The 22223-nt window shown below is 43.8% G+C and overlaps 1 protein-coding gene across 2 annotated transcripts; it reads left to right on the plus strand.

The window, feature by feature from the left end:
* Positions 1–456: 456 nt before the first annotated feature.
* On the plus strand, positions 457–22152 carry cilp2 (cartilage intermediate layer protein 2). Of its 2 annotated transcripts, XM_084354300.1 has the most exons (10): positions 457–628; positions 8302–8379; positions 9634–9903; positions 10114–10296; positions 11237–11392; positions 11477–11794; positions 12277–12385; positions 13449–13606; positions 15674–18099; positions 18184–22152. In XM_084354300.1, exons 1-9 carry the CDS (start codon positions 565–567, stop codon positions 18085–18087), a joined length of 3750 nt encoding a protein of 1249 aa, XP_084210426.1. In that variant the 5' UTR covers positions 457–564; the 3' UTR covers positions 18088–18099; positions 18184–22152. The 2 variants fall into 2 exon arrangements, with proteins under 2 accessions (XP_084210426.1, XP_084210425.1); XM_084354299.1 differs by having other exon boundaries at positions 11237–11794.
* The last annotated feature ends 71 nt before the right edge of the window (positions 22153–22223 follow it).

Here is a 22223-nt window from a genome sequence, read left to right on the forward strand (position 1 = left end):
CAGGCTCTGTTTCTGCACACACACACACACACACACACACACACACACACCTGCTCTGTGGATAAAGAACATTTTACAGGAGTTAAAGAAGATTACAAGTCAAAGAAATATGAAAGTATCCTTGCAAAGAAGTCAAAACTTCTGCTCCTGCCTGGACGAACAGGAAAACACCTTTTTTATTTTCAGCACGCTGTCCCTCCCTCTCTCCTCCTCTGACTCTCCCTCTCTCTCTACCCCCACCGTACCCTCACCTTTTTTTGGAAGATGATATGGGGGACCCAGATGTTACATCTCACTGGCCAATGGTGAGCAGAGAGGGGCTGGATCGGTTTGCACTCCCGATGCCCCCTTCTTTTAAAAAGCTCCTGTCTCCAACTCAGCAACTCAACTCACATGAGAAAGAGCTGCGGCTCGACCGGCAGCATCACTCACACCTGACAACCTGAAGCAGCTGCGCCTGCACGCCGAAGAATCCACTTTTTCTTTCTTAATTTGAAGTCTTTAGAGGATCCGAGAAAAAAAAGAAAGAAAAAGAAAATCAGCAGTACCTGAAGGTGTGGTACCATGTTGGGATTAAATAAGGTGGCACTCCTGCTGTCTTTCCTGGCTTCACTGGCTTTGGGCCAAGGTAAGTGAGACTGAAAATGCAGCTGTTGTTATCGCTGTTTTCCATGGTGGATGCCAGAATAACAGGATATTAGTCTAAATGTAGACTTTCCAGCAAAATGACAGCCAATTTTAAAATGATTTTTTTTTAGTAATCACACAGTGTAACAGCAGAGGGCCAGTGTGTGATCACTCACACGAGCACTACAACTAGAGTTTTCTACACTGACGGTATTTCCCCCGAGGATGTCAGAGCAGGGGGGACTGAGCTCATATGATAAGAGTGTGTATATGTGTGTGTTCGTGTTATTTCATAGACCACCGCAGTAGCTCTTAATCTCTCATGTTAAGTCACCAGCACGTTTCACCACCAGGCTAATCAGCCACAGGTGGTGATAGAGTTGGAGGTTAAGAGGAGGAGGAGGAGGAGGTCAAACAGCAAAAACTCTTCATACTGTCCCTGCAGTCTGATTTAATCAGCTCTGATGATGAGAGGAAAGGTGACAAAAAGTTCCTGCCGGCTAACATTTTGTATTCATTATGGCAAACTTCAGTATAGAAGTGGCCTGCTCTGATAAAAAAATGCACGCCACTGTGCTTTATGATCTCGCAAAGAGCCAATTTAATGGACCTTTTTAAGCGCCGGTTCCTCCCTTCACTTCACACTTCTCAATACGTTGAACCGTCAGCTCCATGATGTCCGTTTGATGCTCTGCCTCCTCCAGATTACGACCTCTTTCCCCCCCAGAATTTCGCTCTTATCATCCTCCTGAAAGCTCGCCTCTCTTCCTGAATGACACCAGTAGCAGCACTTTTTCCAAAGCTGTCACTTTTCTGTCCGCCTTACAGCTGCTCCCCATTAAAGGAAGCTGGCAGCTCATAAAAGCAAGCGACTGTAAGTACACCTTAATAGTCTCCATATCTTGTCGGACTGGGAGGCCTCGGAGTCGTAAATGTCTTTGCAGAGGCTGTGTGCCATTAACTGATGAGTATATCGAAGTGGGAGCGAAGGTAAATGTATAAAATGGCGACCTTAAAGCGGACTGTAAAGTTTCGCGCTCTGTGCCACGCTTCTTTAGCAGCACATCCACATGTCGCTGTAAGGTGGTGCCTTTTCGTCCTCGTTTCACCCGCGTTCCCCACAGATATAAACCCGGTCACCTTGGAAACAAGAAGCAATAATCACAAAGCGAGTTGACCCACTTTCCCACCTGTTGGGGTTTGTGCTCGGCTAAATGAGGGAATGGAATAAAAGGAGGGATAAAGAGCACAGGTAAAATGACTTTACCGTGCTCTTTCCCCCCGTCGCATTGGCTAGCATGTCACTCTTTCCTTTTTACTTTTTAACGGTCGTCTCGGCGCCCCCCCTCGCCGCCTTCATAGCGACTGCATGTCTCCATCTGTCCGTTCGTCTTGCATTTCTAATGTGTCTCCCTCAGGTATTTTCCCTTCTGCCTCGCCCTCACTCCATCACATTCCCTCCTTCGCCTTTCTCCACCCATTTCTCTCTGCCCTACTCCATCAAACGCTCTCTCCTCGCCCCGGTCCCTGTCACTCTCCCCGCACACCTTAGGGCTTACAGATTTACGAGCTGTTTTCCTATTTGAAGGCGGCAGCTGTTGCCGAATGCCCACTGCCACTCAGAGGGGAACGGCGTGGCATTAACCAGCTCCGAGCCTTTTGTTACTCACTGTAACCGACCTTCTGCATCTGAACTCAAGGACTTCAAATCCATCTCTTCCATCTCTTGCCGTCTTGCATAAAATGTCAAAGTTAGATGATGTGTGTGTGTGTGTTTGAGTAGCTGGAGGGCCGTTGTGAGTCAGACACCAGGGCTAGTTCTCCAGATGTTGACCACTGTCTGCTCCAAACACAGAGCCGTCTGGCCAGCTGACTTTAATGACAGAGACAGGGATCACAATGGATCAAAAGACAAGGCGCAAATACCCATTAATGACAACCTCCGAGCCATATCACATCGTACTTTTTGTCTCCTGTGTATTCGCGCCAAGATATTATCCATTGCAGGACTAATCAGCTGCTTTCAATTTGAGCCTGGCTCTGATACCTGTGCACAGGTGCAGAGGTTCAAGCAAGGACTTCCAGATATGCGGAAATTCAAAGCTGCCACACTGTGTTTTTTAATAGCATCAAGGAGAAAATAACCAGAGAACACAAAGCCTTTGTTGTGCCTTTGCAAATCCTTAAATCATTTGGTTGATTTGCATCATTAGTTCGTGTCAGGGGGGCGAGATTGCGGATTTTAATGAGCTACAGATGTTTTAGGAATCAGACTGGAAGTTTTGAGAGCGAGGACCATCGAGAGAGATGGACGCGGAGAGAAAAAGCAGACTGCTCAGCAACCACACACACCTCGGCGAAGAAGCAGGCCAAACACATAAACAGCTTCCATATGACATGGCAAACAGATCATCACATACACAGGCCCCACACACACTCACATCACCAAAATTCATACGTGAAATACCTCCAATTCAAAAAGGGCAAGAACCGCACAACCTCGCTCTCTTAGCGGGCTTTATTTTGTCCAACGGGTTACATAACGTGGGCCGGGCGGGTGTTGTTTTCTCCTCCTCTCCCTCTTGTAAGGATCTGGAATAACGTAAACACAACCCAGACCTTGTATTTAAGCCCTGTCCCACTGCCAACATACACCTGGCTCAACTATACCTCTCTAATCCGACTGAAACCACTCTGGGTGCAACTTCATAGAGTCCTGCGTTTTCCTCCCTCTTCTTCTCTTCAGCGGCGTTTTTATTAGATCCTGGCTAAGGCAGAATACTCCCACTCAGAAAGTCAAGCAGAGAAGAGGCTGGCCTGTGAAAATAAAGGCACTGGTGATTATTAATAGAGGATTTGCCTTTGTGTAGCCAGGCTGTATTTCAGAATGAACCGCTGTGACGTAAATCGTTAAATCCAAAGATAGTCCTCTAAAATAAGAATAGCAGTGGAGGGTAGAGATGACAATGAGTGCAGTGTGGGACAGGATGTAAGCCAGTAGCTATGTTTCAGATATGTTACTGGCATTCAGGTGCTTGGCATGTGGCTATATGTGGAAGCGGATACTAACCAGCCCACAGATGCAGGTCTCCTCTAATATATTGGTGCCATTATAATGTATCTTCTTACCTTGTCCAAGGTTTACGAGGGTCACGGTGAGGCTGGCGGAGGTTTATAATAACCGTCACATGGCGGGGTTCATGTCAAAGGTGACACTGCAAGAGAAAAGTGATACATCCTTATATGCATTCCACCTCACCAGCTGCGAAAAGTCAAAGCGTGCGCCCCAAAACAGCTCATGTTGTCACTCCCAACTCACTGCCCAACGACTTACCCCTCCAAGCGTCAGTTTTGCACATGAGCAACAATAATTAGTATATATGATATTAAAATGGTTGTAATTTGAAAAGTTCATGGAGGGTAGTGGATATGGCACCCTCTGCGGATCTGTTGGTTCTGACTACATACTGTTGAAGGTCCAGCCTGGCAGGGAGGTTGTCTTGATGTGCTGTAGAACCAGTTTCTCAAAACACGTCATCAGGATGGGGATGAGAGCCACAGGACGGTAGTTATTAAGGCAAGACATAGCAGACTGTAGCGATGGTGGCTGTATCGAGGCAGGTGGGAAGTCTCCTGCGAGAGAGAGAGATGTTTAAAGTGTAAGTAAAAACGTCAGTTAGCTGTTTGGCACATGTTTTTATCACACAGCCAGGAGTATTATCAGGATCAGCAGCCTGTTTAATGACTGTTAATTACTGACAGTGGCTGGTCCTCTGGAGATGGAGAGGAATTTACAGCTGCCTCTTTGTTGAGGAGATCAAAGTGAGTAAAAATGTGTTAAGCTCATCTAGTAATGTGGCCTCACACACAATTTTGAATCCCCTGCCACTAATACGCACTAGAGGGGTACCTACGGCGTCATAGTGTGGCGTTGGGTCAATAACTGACGTATTTGATGCATGGGAAGTAAGAATGTGCAGGTTTGCATTCAAGTGACAGTTATGATGAGAGCAAATGAGGAAGTCTTGAGATGTTATAGAGCGACAAAGTCTGCAGAGGGAGCAGGTCATGGTGGATGGATGGGTCAATAATACATCAGACTTTAACACAGTAGTTTACAGTTGCTATGTTATTTTGTAAAAAAATAACCAAAATGCAGGACACGAGACAACAGGGGGTTGAATTAGCAAAAGCTACTTCATTAAATTTACTTGAGGTGGAACAGAAACTGGCAACGTAACACAAATAACTAAAGGCTGCTGGGAAATCCAGGTGAAAACAAGTCTCATAAAGAATAATCCAAACAGGGGTAATCCAAGAAAGTCTGAAGTCTGAAAAGGCAACCCAGGAAAACTAGGAGTGAGCAGGACCGCTGGTAAAAGTACAAACGTTGGGGTGATGTAAGTTTTTCAAGGAATAGAACATGACCCAGAAGGATTAACCTACAAAATAAAACAGGAAGCATCTAAACCATGAGAGAGCCATGACAACAGTCCAATTTCCTGCTTCTAACTGGTAGATACGTTCTTTTGACCACGATCGAGGACCGTTACCATGTGTTTATTTTTGTAACTATGATAATGAACGTCCCCTTATCTTAACAAAATAGTCCTTCAAATTAAATGTCAAAATCCATTGTTTGTCCATAGACTGACACACAGAGGCTTTATTTTATCTGACGGATGACATCAATTCTTTGTTCCTTCCAAAACAGATTGAAATCACTGCAGAACAAAAAACATGTTTCAGGATGTAGAACACTATGTTCAGAGGTCCTGTGTTCAGGATTTAGCAGCATGTAGCTGTGTGGTTGCAGAGTGCAACCAAGTGAACACCCTTTGTCTTGAAATACTTATTTTAACCCAAAGCAGGACCTTTAGCTAAACTTAACCAAGTCATTTTTGTGCCTAACCCAAACCAATGATGGTTAATATGCCTTCATGTGTCATCCTGCAGTAGAGGGTTTGGACAGACGGTTGTCGTTTAATTTTTATTGTTGGTTCTGTTACATTAGCTTTGAAAAGTCAGGACTGTAAAGAGATTTGTGCGAGCAAAGCACCCGGAACACATGCTCAAAGATAAACAGGATATACTGTACCAGCGGAGCACTTGGATTTTATTTTAGCAGCAAAGAGGAAATCATAAGGTCTAACCTTGCTCCATCTGGCTTAAAAAACGTGTCTTACTCGCCTCTCGATGAGGTAAATTCCCTCACATACCAGCCATATGAAGCAGTGCCCCAATAAAACCTCCTGGCTTTTAAAAAAATCCGAAAGTGTTAACATGCCACTCAAAAGCACAATGAGCTCTGTGAGCCCGCCACGGGAAGCAGGCCAGTTCATACCTGCCATAACTGAGGTCACTACCCCGACGTTTGCCTTAAGTCCGCCGAAGCTAATCTGGGTTTCCTCTTTTAACTTTCTAAAACCATTAGTCACCTCATAAAACTCAGAGAAGCGTTTGCCATTTCGCTTTTTCATTATCACACATCTTGAACTGATCGTCGGGAGCCAAACGGTTCGGCTGTGAATTCCCTTTGTTTTGGTCTGAGCGGAGGAGAAATGTTATGTAACCGGAGCGGGAAAACTGCTGCAGAATTTCTTGGAAATAAATGGATGCACTTCAGAGAGAGGAGGGTAATTAATTAGCCACAAGTTTGGAAGTCAGAGTTAATTAAGTGGAAAAAAAGGGTTCTTTGTGTCCCCGCAGTATATTTTTCTTGCGTTTAAAAGATTTAAAAAACTTCTCAGAGTGAACCCACATGTGACAGAGGGCGAGATGTTCTGTCCGGTGGCAGAAGAGCTTTTCAATTGTTTTTATATTGTAATCAGGGCAGACGCAGGATTCAGGAGACAAAAGGAGCAGTGTGGAAAAACTATTTGATTTGATTTACTAAAGTAAACCTGCATGAAGAGCCACATCTGCCCAGCAGATCAGAGTGAAAGCATTTGCTTCTGTTTATCCAGCGATTCCAGTGTATCAGAGAGACAAAGCCGATATGGAAACCTATCAATGGCTTTTAAAGCCAGGGGGCATAAAAACACAACAACCGTGAAGGTCAGCTGAGAGCCTATGTAGCCCTAAAGCTTATGTAATACATTTCTGGACAGTAGATCTTTGTTCTGTTGAGCTACAATCCTTCTATGCTAAATCTATCAAAAAAAATTGTTAAGGCTGTGAAAAGAAATGTGCTGGCATGACAATAAAGACTCGAAGTGAGCCATAAAACCGGTGGGGACTGGGAACGATACCGGCCCCTGTGCTGGGAGTCTCTGCTCGTAAACTCAGCAGTGTCTCCCTGAAAGTGCTAAGTGCTTGCACATATTACTCACACACACGCACAAAGAGACACACACTCTTTCGAAGTTGCATAAGCTACTTTTTGTTTCTGTCACGGACCTCGACATTTATTTTTTCCGCGCAGCCCGGGCTGAAAGGCGGCAGATGAAATGTCAGGCAAACAACTGACGTTTTTTGAAAACATAAAAAATGAGTTCTGTAGGAAAAAGGATTCATTGTGCCTCGAAGCACGAGGGGGAAAACATGCCACGGTGCATGTTTAATACATCAAACAGCCAAATCTGCGACGGATGCCAGCTTGAATGTCTTTCTCTTTCTAATAAGGCAACGTTCGCTTTCATCGTATCCTCACAGTTGTGTTGCACATGCATGAAAAATGACAACTGCGTAAGAATGACTCAGTGTTACAGGCATGCTGTGTGTGTGTACATTAAAGTCATACATCATTAAGATCAAAAAGAGATCGACAGCAAATTGCTGAAGTGTGTGTGCGCGCTCTGTGAGAGGTGATGGAGCAAGCAAAGTTTTCTGGCTCGGCCGCTGGCTAACAGATGACTCCACATGCAATAATTTGTCGCAGCTGGAGCTTGATTAGCATCCTCAACAACGGCCGCCCGTTGATGGATCAAGAGCAGAAGGGAGGACCTGGAGGAGGACAAGCAGAGGAGGACGGGGAGCAGTAAACCAAAGATTGAGAAGATGTAATGACAAAGAGCACGGGGGAGATGATGATGAATGTGGAGGATGTTCTGATGGCTTGATGAGGACGGCGGTGTCGCTGAAGCAGTGAGAAACATGAAAGGAGCAGACAGAGGAGGACAGACGAAGAGGAAGGAGATGGAAGTAGAAAAATATAAATGAAAGCTTGCAGGAGAAGAAAGGAAGGACAAAAATGGAAAAAGAAGCGAACAATCTCTTGCAGTTTTCTCCCTTTTTTAGTCGTCCCAGAAGCCCATTCGTTGTTTCAGCACATAAACAGGACAGAAGGCCTGTAGCTAAAATGAAAGCAGTGAAAAAATGGAGCCAATATAAAGTAAAGGGCAGAGGGAAGGCGAGTAATTAGAAGAAAGTGGAGAAAGATCAAAACGTGCTCTGACTGCATCAGTACGTGTGTGTGAACAGGTCTGCGTATGAATACAAATATTGAAATAAGCTGTGAAATGTAATGCAGAGTGTCAGAGAGCTGCTTCTCCAATTTTTATGCTGCCAAAAACCTCATTTTCAATTGAAAATAATACTGGGGCTATTACACCGTATCAGTTAAACTTTAAGTCTTAAGCTAGGCTGAACACATGACATTTAAAAGTATAAGCAGGAGGATTGAGTCTATGTGCTTGTTGCTTTATATTGAGATGTTTCTCTCCCTGTTTGCAGGATCTGTGAGGGCCAGGAGTCAGCTGGACAGGAGCAGGAGAGTGGCCCTCAACACGTTCACGGACACACAGACAACAGGTACTGAATCTGTCTACGTCATCAGCAGTGACACTCACAGCTTGATATGTATTGTGAACCTTCAAAATATCCAGCAGGAGTTGTTGGCTCGTAACTCCATGTGAAGGGCGGTATGCTACGTTTGGTACACAGAGGATGCTAACCTTGGACGTATCTGTGGTTTGCAGTAACGTTGACTGCCAACATTATATCCTGGCGACTGGGCAGAGTAAAAGATTAATAATAAAAGAATAACACAAGCAATGAAAATAACGATAAAAGTAAAATCATGAGTTACTACACAAAATCAGTTGTTTACAGTAAAACAGTAAAATGTTGAAACAACAACGTTGAAGGAAATAATAATAATAATGATGACGAATAAAACAAATATACATAATAAAATCATACAATTATAAAACGCTACATACAATAGATGTGATTTTACTTCAATATCAATATTCTCAGCTCCTCTCAGATCCTCCTGGAGGCTGTTCCAGCAGCTCGGAGCGTTATGGCTGAAAGCAACAGCACCAAATGTTTTTGTTCTGCTTTTTGGACCAGCCAGAACAGAAGAACTGGGGGATCTGAGTGGCACTTCCTGGTTCATAAACCAAAAGCATTTCTGAGACCTCCCTGTATCACAGACACATGGCTGATATATGTTCTTATTTTTATGTTTTTACCATAACACGAGCACAAAGGAAATGCGACTTAAGTGTTAAGAGATTTTTATGACTTAACATCCTTTTTTCAGTTGAACAAAAGAGCACCAGCCTGTATTCAGGTCGTTGTCTGCAGCACGTCCTTCCCATCACCTCGGTGCAGTCCACCAAGGAACGTTATCTATCAGACTAATGCATCAGTTCATGATCAGAAAGATATCATCAGATTCTTTTGTTTTTACTCATATTCCTCCTGAGGAAGCACTCATGTTTCAGAACATGCAGCAGACTATAAAAACTAGACAATATGTCTCATCAGTCAGGCCAGGGGGCTGGAAAGAACCTGGACAGTGCGACGCTCCCTGGGGTGTATGAAGTCAGCTTTAAATTGTAGTAGCAGACCTCCTCTTAAAGTTCATAACCCATCCGTGCTGATTTCCTCCTGCTTTTTCTTGGTTCTGACCCCCGTCTCCCATCCATGTAAAACCAGCCTCTCTCCCCCTCTCCCTCTTATTCCTGGATCCTGAGTTGAATTGTTTTCTTTCTTACTGACTTTTTTTTTCCATTCTGACCCTCCGTTCTTTTGGTTTTCCCTTCCATGTGCCTCCAGGCGTGACAGAGTGGACGTCCTGGTTCAACATCGACCATCCTGGAGGGAATGGAGACTACGAGCGCCTGGAGGCGATACGGTTCTACTACAGGGAGAGAGTCTGTGTGCGGCCCATGGCCATGGAGGCCCGCACGACAGACTGGGTGGCAGCGGCGGACACCGGGGAAGTGGTCCACTCCAGCCTGGAGAAAGGCTTCTGGTGCATCAACAAGGAACAGCCCCACGGTCGCATCTGCTCCAACTATCACGTCCGCTTTCAGTGTCCCCCAGGTAGCTCTGATGACAGCAGCTCAGAGCTGTACACACTGTCACTTTGCAGATATGAACATTCAGCCATGCATGCATGCAGCACTGGCTACAGGGTTGAATCAGTCATCATAAATTATGCCATGTTAAATACTGTGCTTGTGATTTCCTGTCCTTGAATATGATGCCAGCTTTGCTCAGGATGTTGCACTCTGCTCTTCAATGTGTGTTTAGTGCAGAGCTACTGGACCGACTGGAGCGAGTGGGGTCCCTGTTCAACATCGGATTGTGACGACGTAGGCATTCAGGTCCGCCAGAGGAAATGTGTCAACACCCAGCCCATGCCTCTCCTGTTGGTGCCAGCGTGCCAGGGCCACCATTCAGAAAGGAGGGAGTGCTCCACCCCTCCATGTACAGGTGAGAATTAGTAGTAAGCCAGGCAAAAACTACAAAATGCTCAACTTCCTTGTTTAAAACCCATTGAAAGACAGTGAAAGCAACAGAAACATGTCACAGAAACTAAAGCGATAACTTCTGACTTTGGCTGCTGAGCTAACAACCTTATGAAAGTGCATCGAAACTGAGTTTTGCGCTGAACAGAACAGCTCAGACCGATCTAAATGTACTGCTGAACTGAAGAATCAATGCTAGATGTCACAGTGACTTAAAAAAAAAGTACATGAACTAGCCTACAAACAGTACTCTATGGACGCCAACCAAAAGATATCAAGTGAATCAAAGTGATTGTAATGAATATCAGTTACTAGGTCACTGCTCGGTGCCTGACCCTAAACCCTGACCTCCCTTGTAAAAGTTTAATTTGGAGGCTTGTATGAAATGCGAGGATAATATTTATCTACTATTTATCTTTCTACAATAAATACACTCACAATAACGAATGGTGGAGAGCGAGTCTGTAACCGTTCCTGTAAAATGTAAAATGTAAGATGCACAAGGCCGAAGATCGCTGGGTTATTCACACAATATTATCGTGTGTGTATTATTAACACAATATCAATATGAGATTGTTTCAAAAACTTAAGTTCTAGTTTTGATTTTGAGCAATTTTCCGCTGTGACATTTCAAGCAGCACCCTCCAGTGCAGAGCTGCTGCTAAACAGACCTGTGTAGCCATTAGCTCGATTGTTCTTGATTGAGCTACTTGTAATCAGACATCTTTTCATGCCCACTGTATAACTGCACACACAGGGTGCCCATTAACAAGAGAGCTAACAACTCCCATTATAAAGTTTGAATGACTTAATGAAATAATGACATCATTGATCACCAATTTAACAGAAAATAAGCAACACCACTCCACACTCACATCATTCCTGCCTTCTTCTCTTTGTGTCAGCCAAGTGGACCCCGTGGGGTCGGTGGGGCATGTGTTCAGCGACCTGCGGTGGAGGTCGCAGGATCAGGAGGAGGACCTGTGTGCGAAGCTCGTTGACAATTCAGTGTTCTGGACGGCCTGTTGAAGTTCAGAAGTGCGGGAAGAGTCCATGCCCAGGTATGCTGAAAATATGCTGTAAACAATGTCATATCTTTCTTTTGATCGGTGTGCGCTCACGTCTTTGTGTCTGTCTCCCAACAGCCAAATGTCAGCGTGCGTGCACCGAAGGCCGTCCCAGCGAGGACTGCAGCCGGTGTGTGTGTGACAGCCACGTGTTGCACGGAGAAGTCCACACTGTGACTGGTGTCCCTGTGGCGGGAGCCTTGGTGGCTCTGGCCAGCCAGCCCAAGGCGATCCGTGCTCGGACGGACGCCAAAGGTCAGTTCGGCCTCAAAGGAGTCTGCTCCTCCAGCTCGACCTTGATCTCCATCAGGAAGGAGAAGTACGCTCCTATCACTGTCTCCACTTCCAGCAACACCACAGGGTTGTCGTGGGTACGGGCTGTCCTCAAATCAGCTGGTGAGTCCTAATTAAAATAATTAACTCTTTAATGAGTGTTTGTTTCCTTTGATCAATCCAAACACAAAGCAAGTTAATGGTATACTTAAGTATTAATTCAAGATTTTGTTGGCCATTTCTTAAGAAGAGGTATTTTCATAAGAGTTTCCTGATTCTCATTATTACTGCTCTGCAGAGCCAATAAATCCTCCAATCATATACTCAGACTGTAGAAAACAGGAAATTGACATGACTACAACATAAACAGTCTGGTCTATTGTGAGACTTCACATTGTCTGGAGCACTTACTTACTCGGTCGCATGGAGACCAAATAAAAATAAAGCCTGTGCTGCTTTTCAACGAGTTATTCCCTCAGCAATCATTTTTCATAAGCAGAGAGAACAATGTGAGAATAAAGCGACTGAGTTTTATGAGGTCTCAAAATCTGCACCGGCATTCACAGAAAAAGCCTTGAGAGATTGCTCCTTTCTGTTTTCCACAGAAAAGCCGTACATCGTGAAGCACCCGGAGGACAAAGTGCGTTACGAGGGAGGACGGGTGCTGCTGTGCTGCAAGGCAACGGGATCACCAGCGCCTGACAAATACTACTGGTGAGATGAATACTAATGCTGGAACATTATTAATCACAATGCAGCACGTAGAAACAGATTGCATCAGAGTGATCACTTTTACATCTGTTCCAAAAAAAATCTGATTTTATTTATGTAAGATACTTATGGAAGCATGTGTTTTTCATTGTTAAAGCAGCATTCATCAATTACTCGTAGCACTGTGCTGTGGCTGAACAAACAACGCTGATGAGAGCGGTGACAGTGAATCAAAGCAGTGACAATGCAGGCTGGAAAACCAAAACAATGAGCTGAAAGACGCTAAATAGCTCTTTCCAGCTGAGGGGAACTGCAGAGTAGGGTGAGGTGTAGATCATACTACACCTCGATATTATGTTGATTCTTTGGACAACAATGACAGTTACAGAAGAAGAAGAAGCTGCCACCTCTTTCTTTCTTGCGCTTGGTCATAAAAGAAAAAAAACAACATTTGAATAATTGTAACTGGTTAAGTGCAGAACAGTTTACTTTAAATTCACAAAAATTCGGCTCAGTATTAACTGTCAGGGACACAAAACAATAGTTTTTTCTAGTCACCATTATTAGCTTAAACCTATGGCATTTTACATTGCATAAATTAGCCTAGCAGCTAGCTGTCTTTTTCTCTACTCATAGCTTAACAAATTATATAAGTTAGATGCCCTTTTTGTTTGTTGACTCGTCTTTTTTTTTTTTCTAAATTCCCAAATATTTCCACACTGATTTATTTTCCAAAAGGCTTTTCTTGGCTGCTTGCCATCACCTGCCTGGCGCTAGCTCTTTTTGACGTTTAGGAAGGAGGTGCGCTTGGACGGAGGTGACACAGACCCGCCATGGGATATTCAATAAAGGCACATATTAAAGCTGATGATATGTATCAATATTTTCATTTTGCATCAATTATATTGGATCATTGGTCAATGAACTGATTTACAGATCCAGATCGACCCTAACCCTCCATCCTTTTAATTATCAAAACTCAATTTTAGAATAAATTGCATATTTCAAAATCAAAATGGATATATTGATATTTAATATTTCCTTATCTCTGTAACTATTCTTCAAGGTACCACAACGGGACTTTGCTGGACAGGAAGGTGTACAAGTATGAAGAGGACCTTGTCCTGCGCGACCTGAAGCCGGAGCAGTCGGGGCAGTACTACTGCAAAACCAGCAGCCCTGCAGGCAGCATCAAGTCCTCACCATCCTTCCTCACTGTGATTGGTATGTGTAGTATGGATGTCAGTGTAGTTTTTAAGATTTTATCTACTGTTGCACACTCCCAGTCACATAGTTCAAGATGTTCTGTTGGCCATTATTTACCACATGACTGGAGACACATACACGTGTTGGTAAAATGTTAAATCCTTCAAAGATCTCTTTCCTGTTATTCACAGTGATGCAACATGAACTGTAATTCATCATCATCAGCCTGGAGAGAAAGTAATGTACTACGATGATAGCAAGCGGCACACAGGGATTATAGCTCAGGGTGGCTGCTTTCCCAGTGCATTCGACAATGACGTTCTGCACAGGTTCAAGTAAAACCGCTGACAAAAAGCAAACAGCGGCACTTCATTCCACTGAATAAAGAGCAGCTGCCTCGTAGATTGAATACACACTTTGAGGGGAATGTCAGCACTAAGCTCCAACTAAGTCATCCGTGAGCCATGTCTGTGCATTAAGAGGATTCAAACAAAACCACAGTGTCCTACAACCGAAGGAGGGAGGAAAGTCAGTTAACAGACTATCTGTCATTGGAAAAAAAACATTACGAGCAAAGAAAATAGGAAAATAAAAATATTAGGGCTCGCACAATCCGGCTGTGCTTGGAGCAGTGAGTTTTTATTATGTTTACTTTGGTTGAGGTAACGGCTTTTTAAACTGGCATTCTTCATTGTGAGGGATGGCTCGGGACGCTGTAAAACCTCAAACCCAATTTCTCCAAGACACCCGGTGTTGAGGTGAAATCCAGGATTGTTAATAAATCTTGTTTCTTTTTCTCTCTCAGACAAGTCTGCGCTTCCACATCCACGTGGGAGAACGACACATTGCTTATGTCCTTCAGGTGCTTGTTAGCATAAACACAGATTAACGAACAGGGTTTCATGGAAGGCCGCTAAAGCAATCTCTTCCAGGCTGCAGACGAATCCCTGCACTCCAAAAGTAATTATGGCAGGAGACACTGTATGTGTGCAGAACAACAGCTGCACCTCTGGGCAAGACGAAAAATTTAAATTCTTCAACTCAGCACATTTCCTTCTCACCGTTTACATCATGCAGAAGTTTATTTGATTTCCCATTTAAAGTGTTAACCACAGTTCATACAGGTGAAAAGAAGTTACATAATATATTCTTGAAGGAAACTCCAGAGCCTGTTGGTAAAGCCATCAGCAGCACTGTGATGATATTTCATACACAACATCGCAGGGATCTGTGTCTGCAATTATCGACTTACTGTCAAGACGGGCAGCTTTACAGGGATACTTGACAATAAGCTCGACCATGATATCATGCACATTATTTATTCTGCCAATGTCTGGCCGAACAATAATTCTTTCTTTCCCGCTCCCATCTGGATGGTTGGTAAATAAATGTTCCGTTCAACTTCATGTCTAATTACCCTTTCATGTGCAATCCAGCGTCCAACTTGGCCACTTACTGGTACTTTCAGGCCATGCAGACATTATGTGTGCGTGTGCATAAATAATATGTGATTGTGTGTCTTTGTGTGTGTGTGTGAGCGCATTTGTGGTAAAAAAGAAAAAAGTGTAAAAAGCATAAATATTTCTCTTTTTTAGTACTCCATTGGTTCCACTTATTTAATATGCACTTACTATTCCATTCATGCATTGATATATCCGACAATTGTATAATTAAACAGCTGCACAACTAGAACACAGTAGAGAGCATACCTCCACCATAATCCAATGTCAAACTCGATACCTCTGTATCACTCTAAATTTTATACCACCCATAACTGCTTAACCATGATTCAGGCTCACCAGATCTAGGATCAACATCAACTATCTCTCATCAAGATCCACGCATTATTCCCTGAGAAATTAACAAAAATGTCAAAAAAGCCCTGTTTTTGTGTTGTCGTGCTGTGGCAGGTCATTTTAGAAAATGTAGAGGTTCACTTTTAAACCAAAGCAGTGTTAAAATAACACTTCACAGCAGTCATTTGTGCAGGTTTTTGCACTTTCATGTGTTACGTATGTATCTTCTAAATGTGCTATGTCGACAGAAGTAAGTAGTAAATAATGTAATTTGTCGTCTAATTCACAGCAAAAGGAACACCAGCATGCAATTCCACCCCGGAGACGCACCTCATCAGACTGCCGATGGACTGTGTTCAACCCGGGACTATTTCCAAGTACTACAACGCTGGCCGCTGCCTTCACAACAAATGTGCTGGTTCTCTAGATTTTGATATGCGCTGCAGAGACGGGTCTGCGTTCTGCTGTGGGGTCCAACATTTGGAAAGCCGAATCATTGACTGCGGGAGCTACAACCTCCCTATCCGGGCTGTGACACAGTGCGGCTGTCAGAAGTGTGTGCAGCCAACTGTGCTGGTTCGTGGTAGAGTGGTCACAGCTGACAATGATGAGCCACTGCGCTTTGGACACATCTACATCGGTAAGGAGAGGGTGGGCACCACTGGATACAACGGAGGCTTCACATTGCAAATTACTCCTGATACACAGAGATTAGTTGTTAATTTTGTTGACCCCACTCAAAAGTTTATTGACACTCCTAAGGTGTTCATCTTTGATAAGAAAGGTGGGTCCATCTACCATGATGTGAAGGTGATGAGAAAGCAGACACCGATTGATATCAATGCAGGAGAGACCAACTCTATAAACCTAGGGGAAATTAAAGGGGAAGACCCCATTGGTCAGTTGGTTATTCCTCCCAACTCCTTCCACAAGGACAATGGAGAAATCTATGAGGGAACTGTGAAAGCCAGCGTCACATTCATTGACCCGAGAAATATCACCACGGCGGCTGCGGCCCCTGGCGATCTCAACTTTGTGGACGATGATGGTGACATGCTCCCTTTGAGGACCTACGGCATGTTCTCTGTGGACTTCAGAGATGAAACCAACAAGGAGGTACTCGGAGCCGGAGCTGTTCAAGTCCTTCTTGACACACAGCACGTCAAAATGCAAGAGCACATTCCCAAAATGAAACTGTGGTCTTTAAACCCAGACACGGGAGTCTGGGAAGAGGAGAGTGACTTCTACGCCACACAAACTACTGGTGGTCACGGGCGAAGCAAACGAGAGGAGCGCACATTCCTCATAGGCAACATGGAGATCAGAGAACGTAGGCTCTTCAATTTAGACGTGCCTGAAAACAGACGCTGCTACGTCAAAGTCCGTGCCTACATGAGTGACAAGTTCCTACCTACTGAACAGCTGGAGGGTGTTGTGATCAGCTTGATAAACTTGGAACCCAAACCTGGTTACTCCTCTAATCCGAGGGCATGGGGGCGCTTTGATAGCGTCATAACTGGATCTAACGGGGCTTGTTTACCTGCTTTCTGTGATGCCCAAAGGCCCGACGCTTACACAGCTTACGTCACAGCAATGATGGGTGGGGAAGAACTGGAGGCAGCGCCCTCCTCCCCCAAGATGAATCCAAACATCATTGGAGTGTCTCAGCCATACCTGGATAAAATAGACTACCAGCGCTCAGACCACGAGGATCCAGCTCTGAAGAAAACAGCCTTCAGAATCAACTTGGCAAAGCCCAACCAAAATAATCTTGATGAGACCAATGGGCCAATATATCCGTATCAGAATTTAATAGCCTGTGAAAATGCTCCTGTTGATGCAAATCATTTCAGATTCTTCAGAGTGGAAAAGGACAAGTATGAATACAATGTTGTTCCCTTTGAGGAGAATGATTTGACGACCTGGACGGGAGACTACCTCTCCTGGTGGCCCAATCCCCAGGAGTTCAGAGCATGCTTCATTAAGGTCAAGATCCATGGACAGAAGGAAGTGATGATCAGGTCAAGGAATCTGGGAGGAACACACAGAGAAACAAAAGGCAAACTTTATGGCATAAGAGACATTCGCAGCACCCGAGACATGCGGGAGGCCAACACCTCAGCAGCCTGCGTAGAGTTCAAATGCAGCGGCATGTTGTTTGATCAAGCCGAGGTGGACCGGTCGCTCATATCAGTGCTTCCTCAGGGGAACTGTCGCAGGATTAACACCAACAGTCTCCTACAAGAGTATCTCATCAAACATCCACCAGTCGCTCAAAATAACGAGTCCCATGCACTCACCATGCTGGCGCCTGTTGATCCTTTGGGACACAACTATGGCATCTACACAGTCACAGACCAGAATCCCAGGGTGGCAAAGGAGATTGCTATAGGCCGCTGCTTTGATGGCACCTCAGATGGTTTCTCCAGGGAGATGAAGTCAGACTCTGGAGTGGCTCTGACCTTCAGCTGTCCAGAGAGGAAAATTAACAGAGAGAGCCTTTTCCAACGTCTGCAGACCAACCCCGGTCAGACTCTGTCTCAGATGGCGAGGGACATGAGGGAGTCGGATGGTCTGCAGGCGCAGAGATTATCCTCCCAGGTGGTGGCCTATCCTTCAGAGCAGCAGGGCAGGTCCCAGAGTCGCAGAGTCAGCTCTACAACCAGGAGGAGAGTGTCCACGCGCATACAGCAGCGCCAATAGATGTGGCAAGAGGTAGGCCTAGATAGGGTCATTTGAGCTGTATTTACATTGATGGTAATATCAGCATTTTAAATGTTCTTTGCTTTTCATTTCCAGGTCTTCAGTCAATGACGGCGAACGAAGTCGAGGGAGTAAAAGTTGAACGTCTGTTAATGAGTATGAACTCCCTCCTCACTATGGAAACCACAAAACCAAGGCAGACAGCAATTCAGCAAACTCAATGAGTGTGATTGAACATATTCATTAGACTTATACTTACTTGAAGGGTTCGGTATATCATTTTCTTCCTTCCCTCGTCGAAGACATGCATCATTTGTCTGTATGTAATGCAGTGACTGCCATTTTTTAAATCAGCTTTGGTCTAATTTTGTGTATGAATAGACAAACTTGACATTTGAGATTGTAACTTTTATAGTTTTAATTTGTGGCATTCCACTTTCCCCATGGCGGGTGTTTTTGCTGACGTCTCTCAATGCTTGAGTCGAAACCAAACCTTAAAAAACTGAAAATACTACGCCAGGCCCCAAACACTTCATAATTGGCCATTCCTTTCCAAGGAACTTCGTTCAAGATCGGCAAAGAAACCAACTCGAGGTCCTTGTTGTCTGCAGCAGACACTGAAGCCTTTTTCTACAAACTGGGAAACTCACTCCACCAAGGGGAGGCAAAAGAGACATGTCGGGTGCAGCGAGGGTGAGGCATGCCACCCGGGGAACAGAGGATGTTTTCAGTCATGCTCCTAATGTTTTTCTTTAGCATGCCACATTGCCAACTGTGATTCAGCCAAACGTCTTTCACACCTACTTAAAATGTGCAAGACCGAGGCTTTTGCCAAGACAAACACCGATCTCTCTAGTGGCAGGCAGTCTCGAATGAGGATAGTCCATTGTGAGGTATGACATGATTTTCCTTTTGTCCTCTGCACAGTCCAAATTTGCATCACCAAACTCAAAACTATACTGTTTATTCACAAATATCTCACTTTCTCAAAACCTTCTTCAGAGACTCATTCAGGGTCTTGATTTACTTTTGTTTTAATTGTTGGGTTATGTGTTTGTCAGCTGCCTTTGTATCTTGAAGTGCAATAAGTATATAATTTAACTTTTAACTAAGATCAGCATGTAACAAACAATTACAGCACATGAAAAGTGCTGCTGGAGAATGAAGCAACAACTCCCTCAGTACATGTAGCAGGTAGTATGGTAAAGGTGTCTGTACGAGATCTTGCACAAGACCATTTTGAGTGATTTAAAGCAAATAATTTAACTGCTATGTCGTGTAATCATTCTTCAGCTCTCTCAACTACGTAGAAGCTATTAACCTTTCCGTACTTTGCTGCATGGCTCATTTGATTGTAGATTTTGTACACCGCGGTAATCTTTTTCAACTTCAGAGAGCAGTCTTGTTAGTGGGAACTCTCAGCGGAGGCGTCTCTTCATTAACAGAACCCACTGTGAGACTCTTACACAGGAGATTGACAATTAAAAAATGACACGTGTTAATTTACTGGCCAAGTTTTAAGAGATTCCTGTAATTGTGGCAGTATGTGAGACAATCTAAGAACACTCGAAGTATTCATCTCGATAGATATTTAGACATATAGACCTAAAAATACGAAGCTATTTAATCGCTGTTGGTGATAGAGAGAAAACTTCACTCGGTGATAAAAGCTCAACAGTTGTTTATCTGCAAAATGGGCACTAGCAGACCCGTGAGAGAAGCTCTTCAAGCTGAACTAATCCAAAACCACATAAGGGGGACCACAGAGGAAGGAGGAGGCTGACAAGTAAATATAAGCCTTGTTTTAATTCGAAAACGAATTACATATTCTCTTGAGAACCATTTAAAAAAGTTTTACTCACTTTCACAAACAGCCAAACAAGTTAATCTCCAGGGTACAATGGAAGAAGTAAGCAATCAAGAATATACTGGACCTATGGGGATTATGGTCAAACAAATCATCATCAAAACGGCCCCCAGTCCACTGTACAGCTAACTCTACATCCATGCACTACATGGACTACATTTTTTATTGCTAACGTGCAGCAGATTTATTGTTTAATTTGTGCCAAAAGGTGGCATCATGAGGTTGCATGCCTAAATGAAAACCATATATTGTAACCCTACACTCGTACTCGGCCCCACTTCGAACAACAATCTCTTTCATTATGCACCATGAGCGGCGTACTTCAGAAAAAACACTCAGAGCTGGGTAATAAAGGGTGACAACACGTGTTACCTTCGCCGTGATCACCGACTTCTCTAATCACAGGCCTGCGGGCCGTCCACGACTCAACAGTCCAGATCTCCAGATGAAAACAAATGTCTCCCCGCAGCAGATGTAGCATCCACCCCGTAAGAAAGATGATGATTGAATCCAGGTGTGGGAAGAGATAAGTCCCATAAAAATGCAATGGTGTGTGAGGTCAGCTGAGGAGGCCCGACAGCTGTAGAGCAACTGGAAAGGAAATGTTAGACCAAAGACATCAAGAGAAAGAGGAGCGAGATTATCTAGTGATGGATTTAATCATTTTGAGGCACTGTTTGGTAAATGGAAAAAGGAAGGGAAAATATTAGTGGTCTCTGGCCTCACAGTCAATCACTTGCAGAGTATCAGGCTTCGAAAGTGGTTGCACATGGAAGAATGCAGGTTTTCAGAGGAGAGCGCTTTGACAGGAGAATTGGCTTATTCATGAGGAGAAGTTATCAGAGGAGTTTGAAGGACAAGGTAACAATAATGGGCTGAGTAAACCTTTATATAAGGCCTTGCATGTGAAAAGTAAGCTGGGCTCTCCCGACAGTTACTTTGTCTTCTGGGAAACTTCAGAGAAGATTAAAGAAGCTCCAGAGTGTTTGGTTTAATGACCCAAGAAAAACTTTCCAAAGTCTTCAGAATCAAATAAAGGGAGTTTAAGACTGAATCCAACAGATAAAACAAAAAAAAAGTTTATCTCTCTGAATCTCAGTGGGATACGTAGGAGCAGCAGCAACCGTTTCATATTACAGGGATTCATTGTTAATATCACAAATGTAGCTTTAAGGAGCTCAATGTATTTTGGTTTTACAGCCTAAAAGGAATAGTTCGACATTTTTGGAAATAAGATTATACGCTGTCTCGGTCAGAGTTGGATGAAAAGATCAATAGCACCCTCATTTCTGTCCATTAAATGAGGCCAGAGCCAGTGGAAATAGGGTAAACAGCTTGCCAGGGTCTCCTAGAAACCCTGCTGAGAGATAAAAAAACTTCATGGTTCTGGCAGGAAAGGTCATTTTTACACTTGCACAAGTTCAAAAGTGAGCTTAAAATGTGTTTTAGGCACATTTTGTCACCTTTAGACAAAACTGGGCTTGATGTTTTTATCTTTTCTACAAAGCTAAGCTAAGCTAAGATGGCTGGAGCTTGGTATTTACCGCACATCGTGGAAGTGGTTTGAATCTTCTCATCTAAACCTAGCCGAAAAGAACAAATAACTGTTTCCCCAACCGCACACTATTATTTGGCTACATACAGGCAGAAGCCAACTAAAGTCTTGCATGCTTGACAACCGGTGATTTCAAGGGTATTTTTTTTTTTTTATCCCCTTAGACTTACTGACAAAACCTGGTGAAGGTAATTGCTTTCGAAATACTTAACCTCACTTTGCGTCTTACAGTGGGTGCTAGTAATGCTAACCGGCTGCATTTCACTAAAGCTCTCAATCCACCAGAAAACCACCAAGAATTTCACAGTATCTTAAGCGTGTCAGATCCGTCCATTTTTCTCTTCTGTACAGTCCAGCTGGTCTCAAGGAGATCATAATTTATTCAGGAGGTCATCCACGAAAAACCCTTCCAAAACTTTCTGGAGTATACGAAGAAGAGTTGTATATTTGGCACTGTGCTCCAGGAAGCCGCCCTGAGCTCCAGTAAAACAATCACACAAATGAACTCCTGATAATTCTCGGTCAGCGCTTAACTTTTGCATGGTGATGCCAATCTCTCGTTTCTTTTACGTGTAAATTGTGTATTGTATGAAATATACTATAATTGTATGAACAAGAAACTGTAAATAAATGATTTTGTGTACATTTTTTGATTCATACTCTTTATGGGTTGTGTATTATGTATTAAGGGCACATTCAACAATCATAAAAGTT

Source organism: Pagrus pagrus, assembly GCF_965226575.1.
Source record: "Pagrus pagrus genome assembly, chromosome: 6".
Lineage (NCBI taxonomy): Eukaryota > Metazoa > Chordata > Actinopteri > Spariformes > Sparidae > Pagrus > Pagrus pagrus.

What these genes read in the sequence shown, in the direction of transcription:
- cilp2 (XM_084354299.1), top strand. Translation starts at nt 565, where the DNA reads ATGTTGGGATTAAATAAGGTGGCACTCCTGCTGTCTTTCCTGGCTTCA. An exon ending in TTCACTGGCTTTGGGCCAAG is followed by an intron (nt 629 to 8,301) that starts GTAAGTGAGACT and finishes CCCTGTTTGCAG; the next exon opens with GATCTGTGAGGGCCAGGAGT. An exon ending in GGCTGTCCTCAAATCAGCTG is followed by an intron (nt 11,795 to 12,276) that starts GTGAGTCCTAAT and finishes TGTTTTCCACAG; the next exon opens with AAAAGCCGTACATCGTGAAG.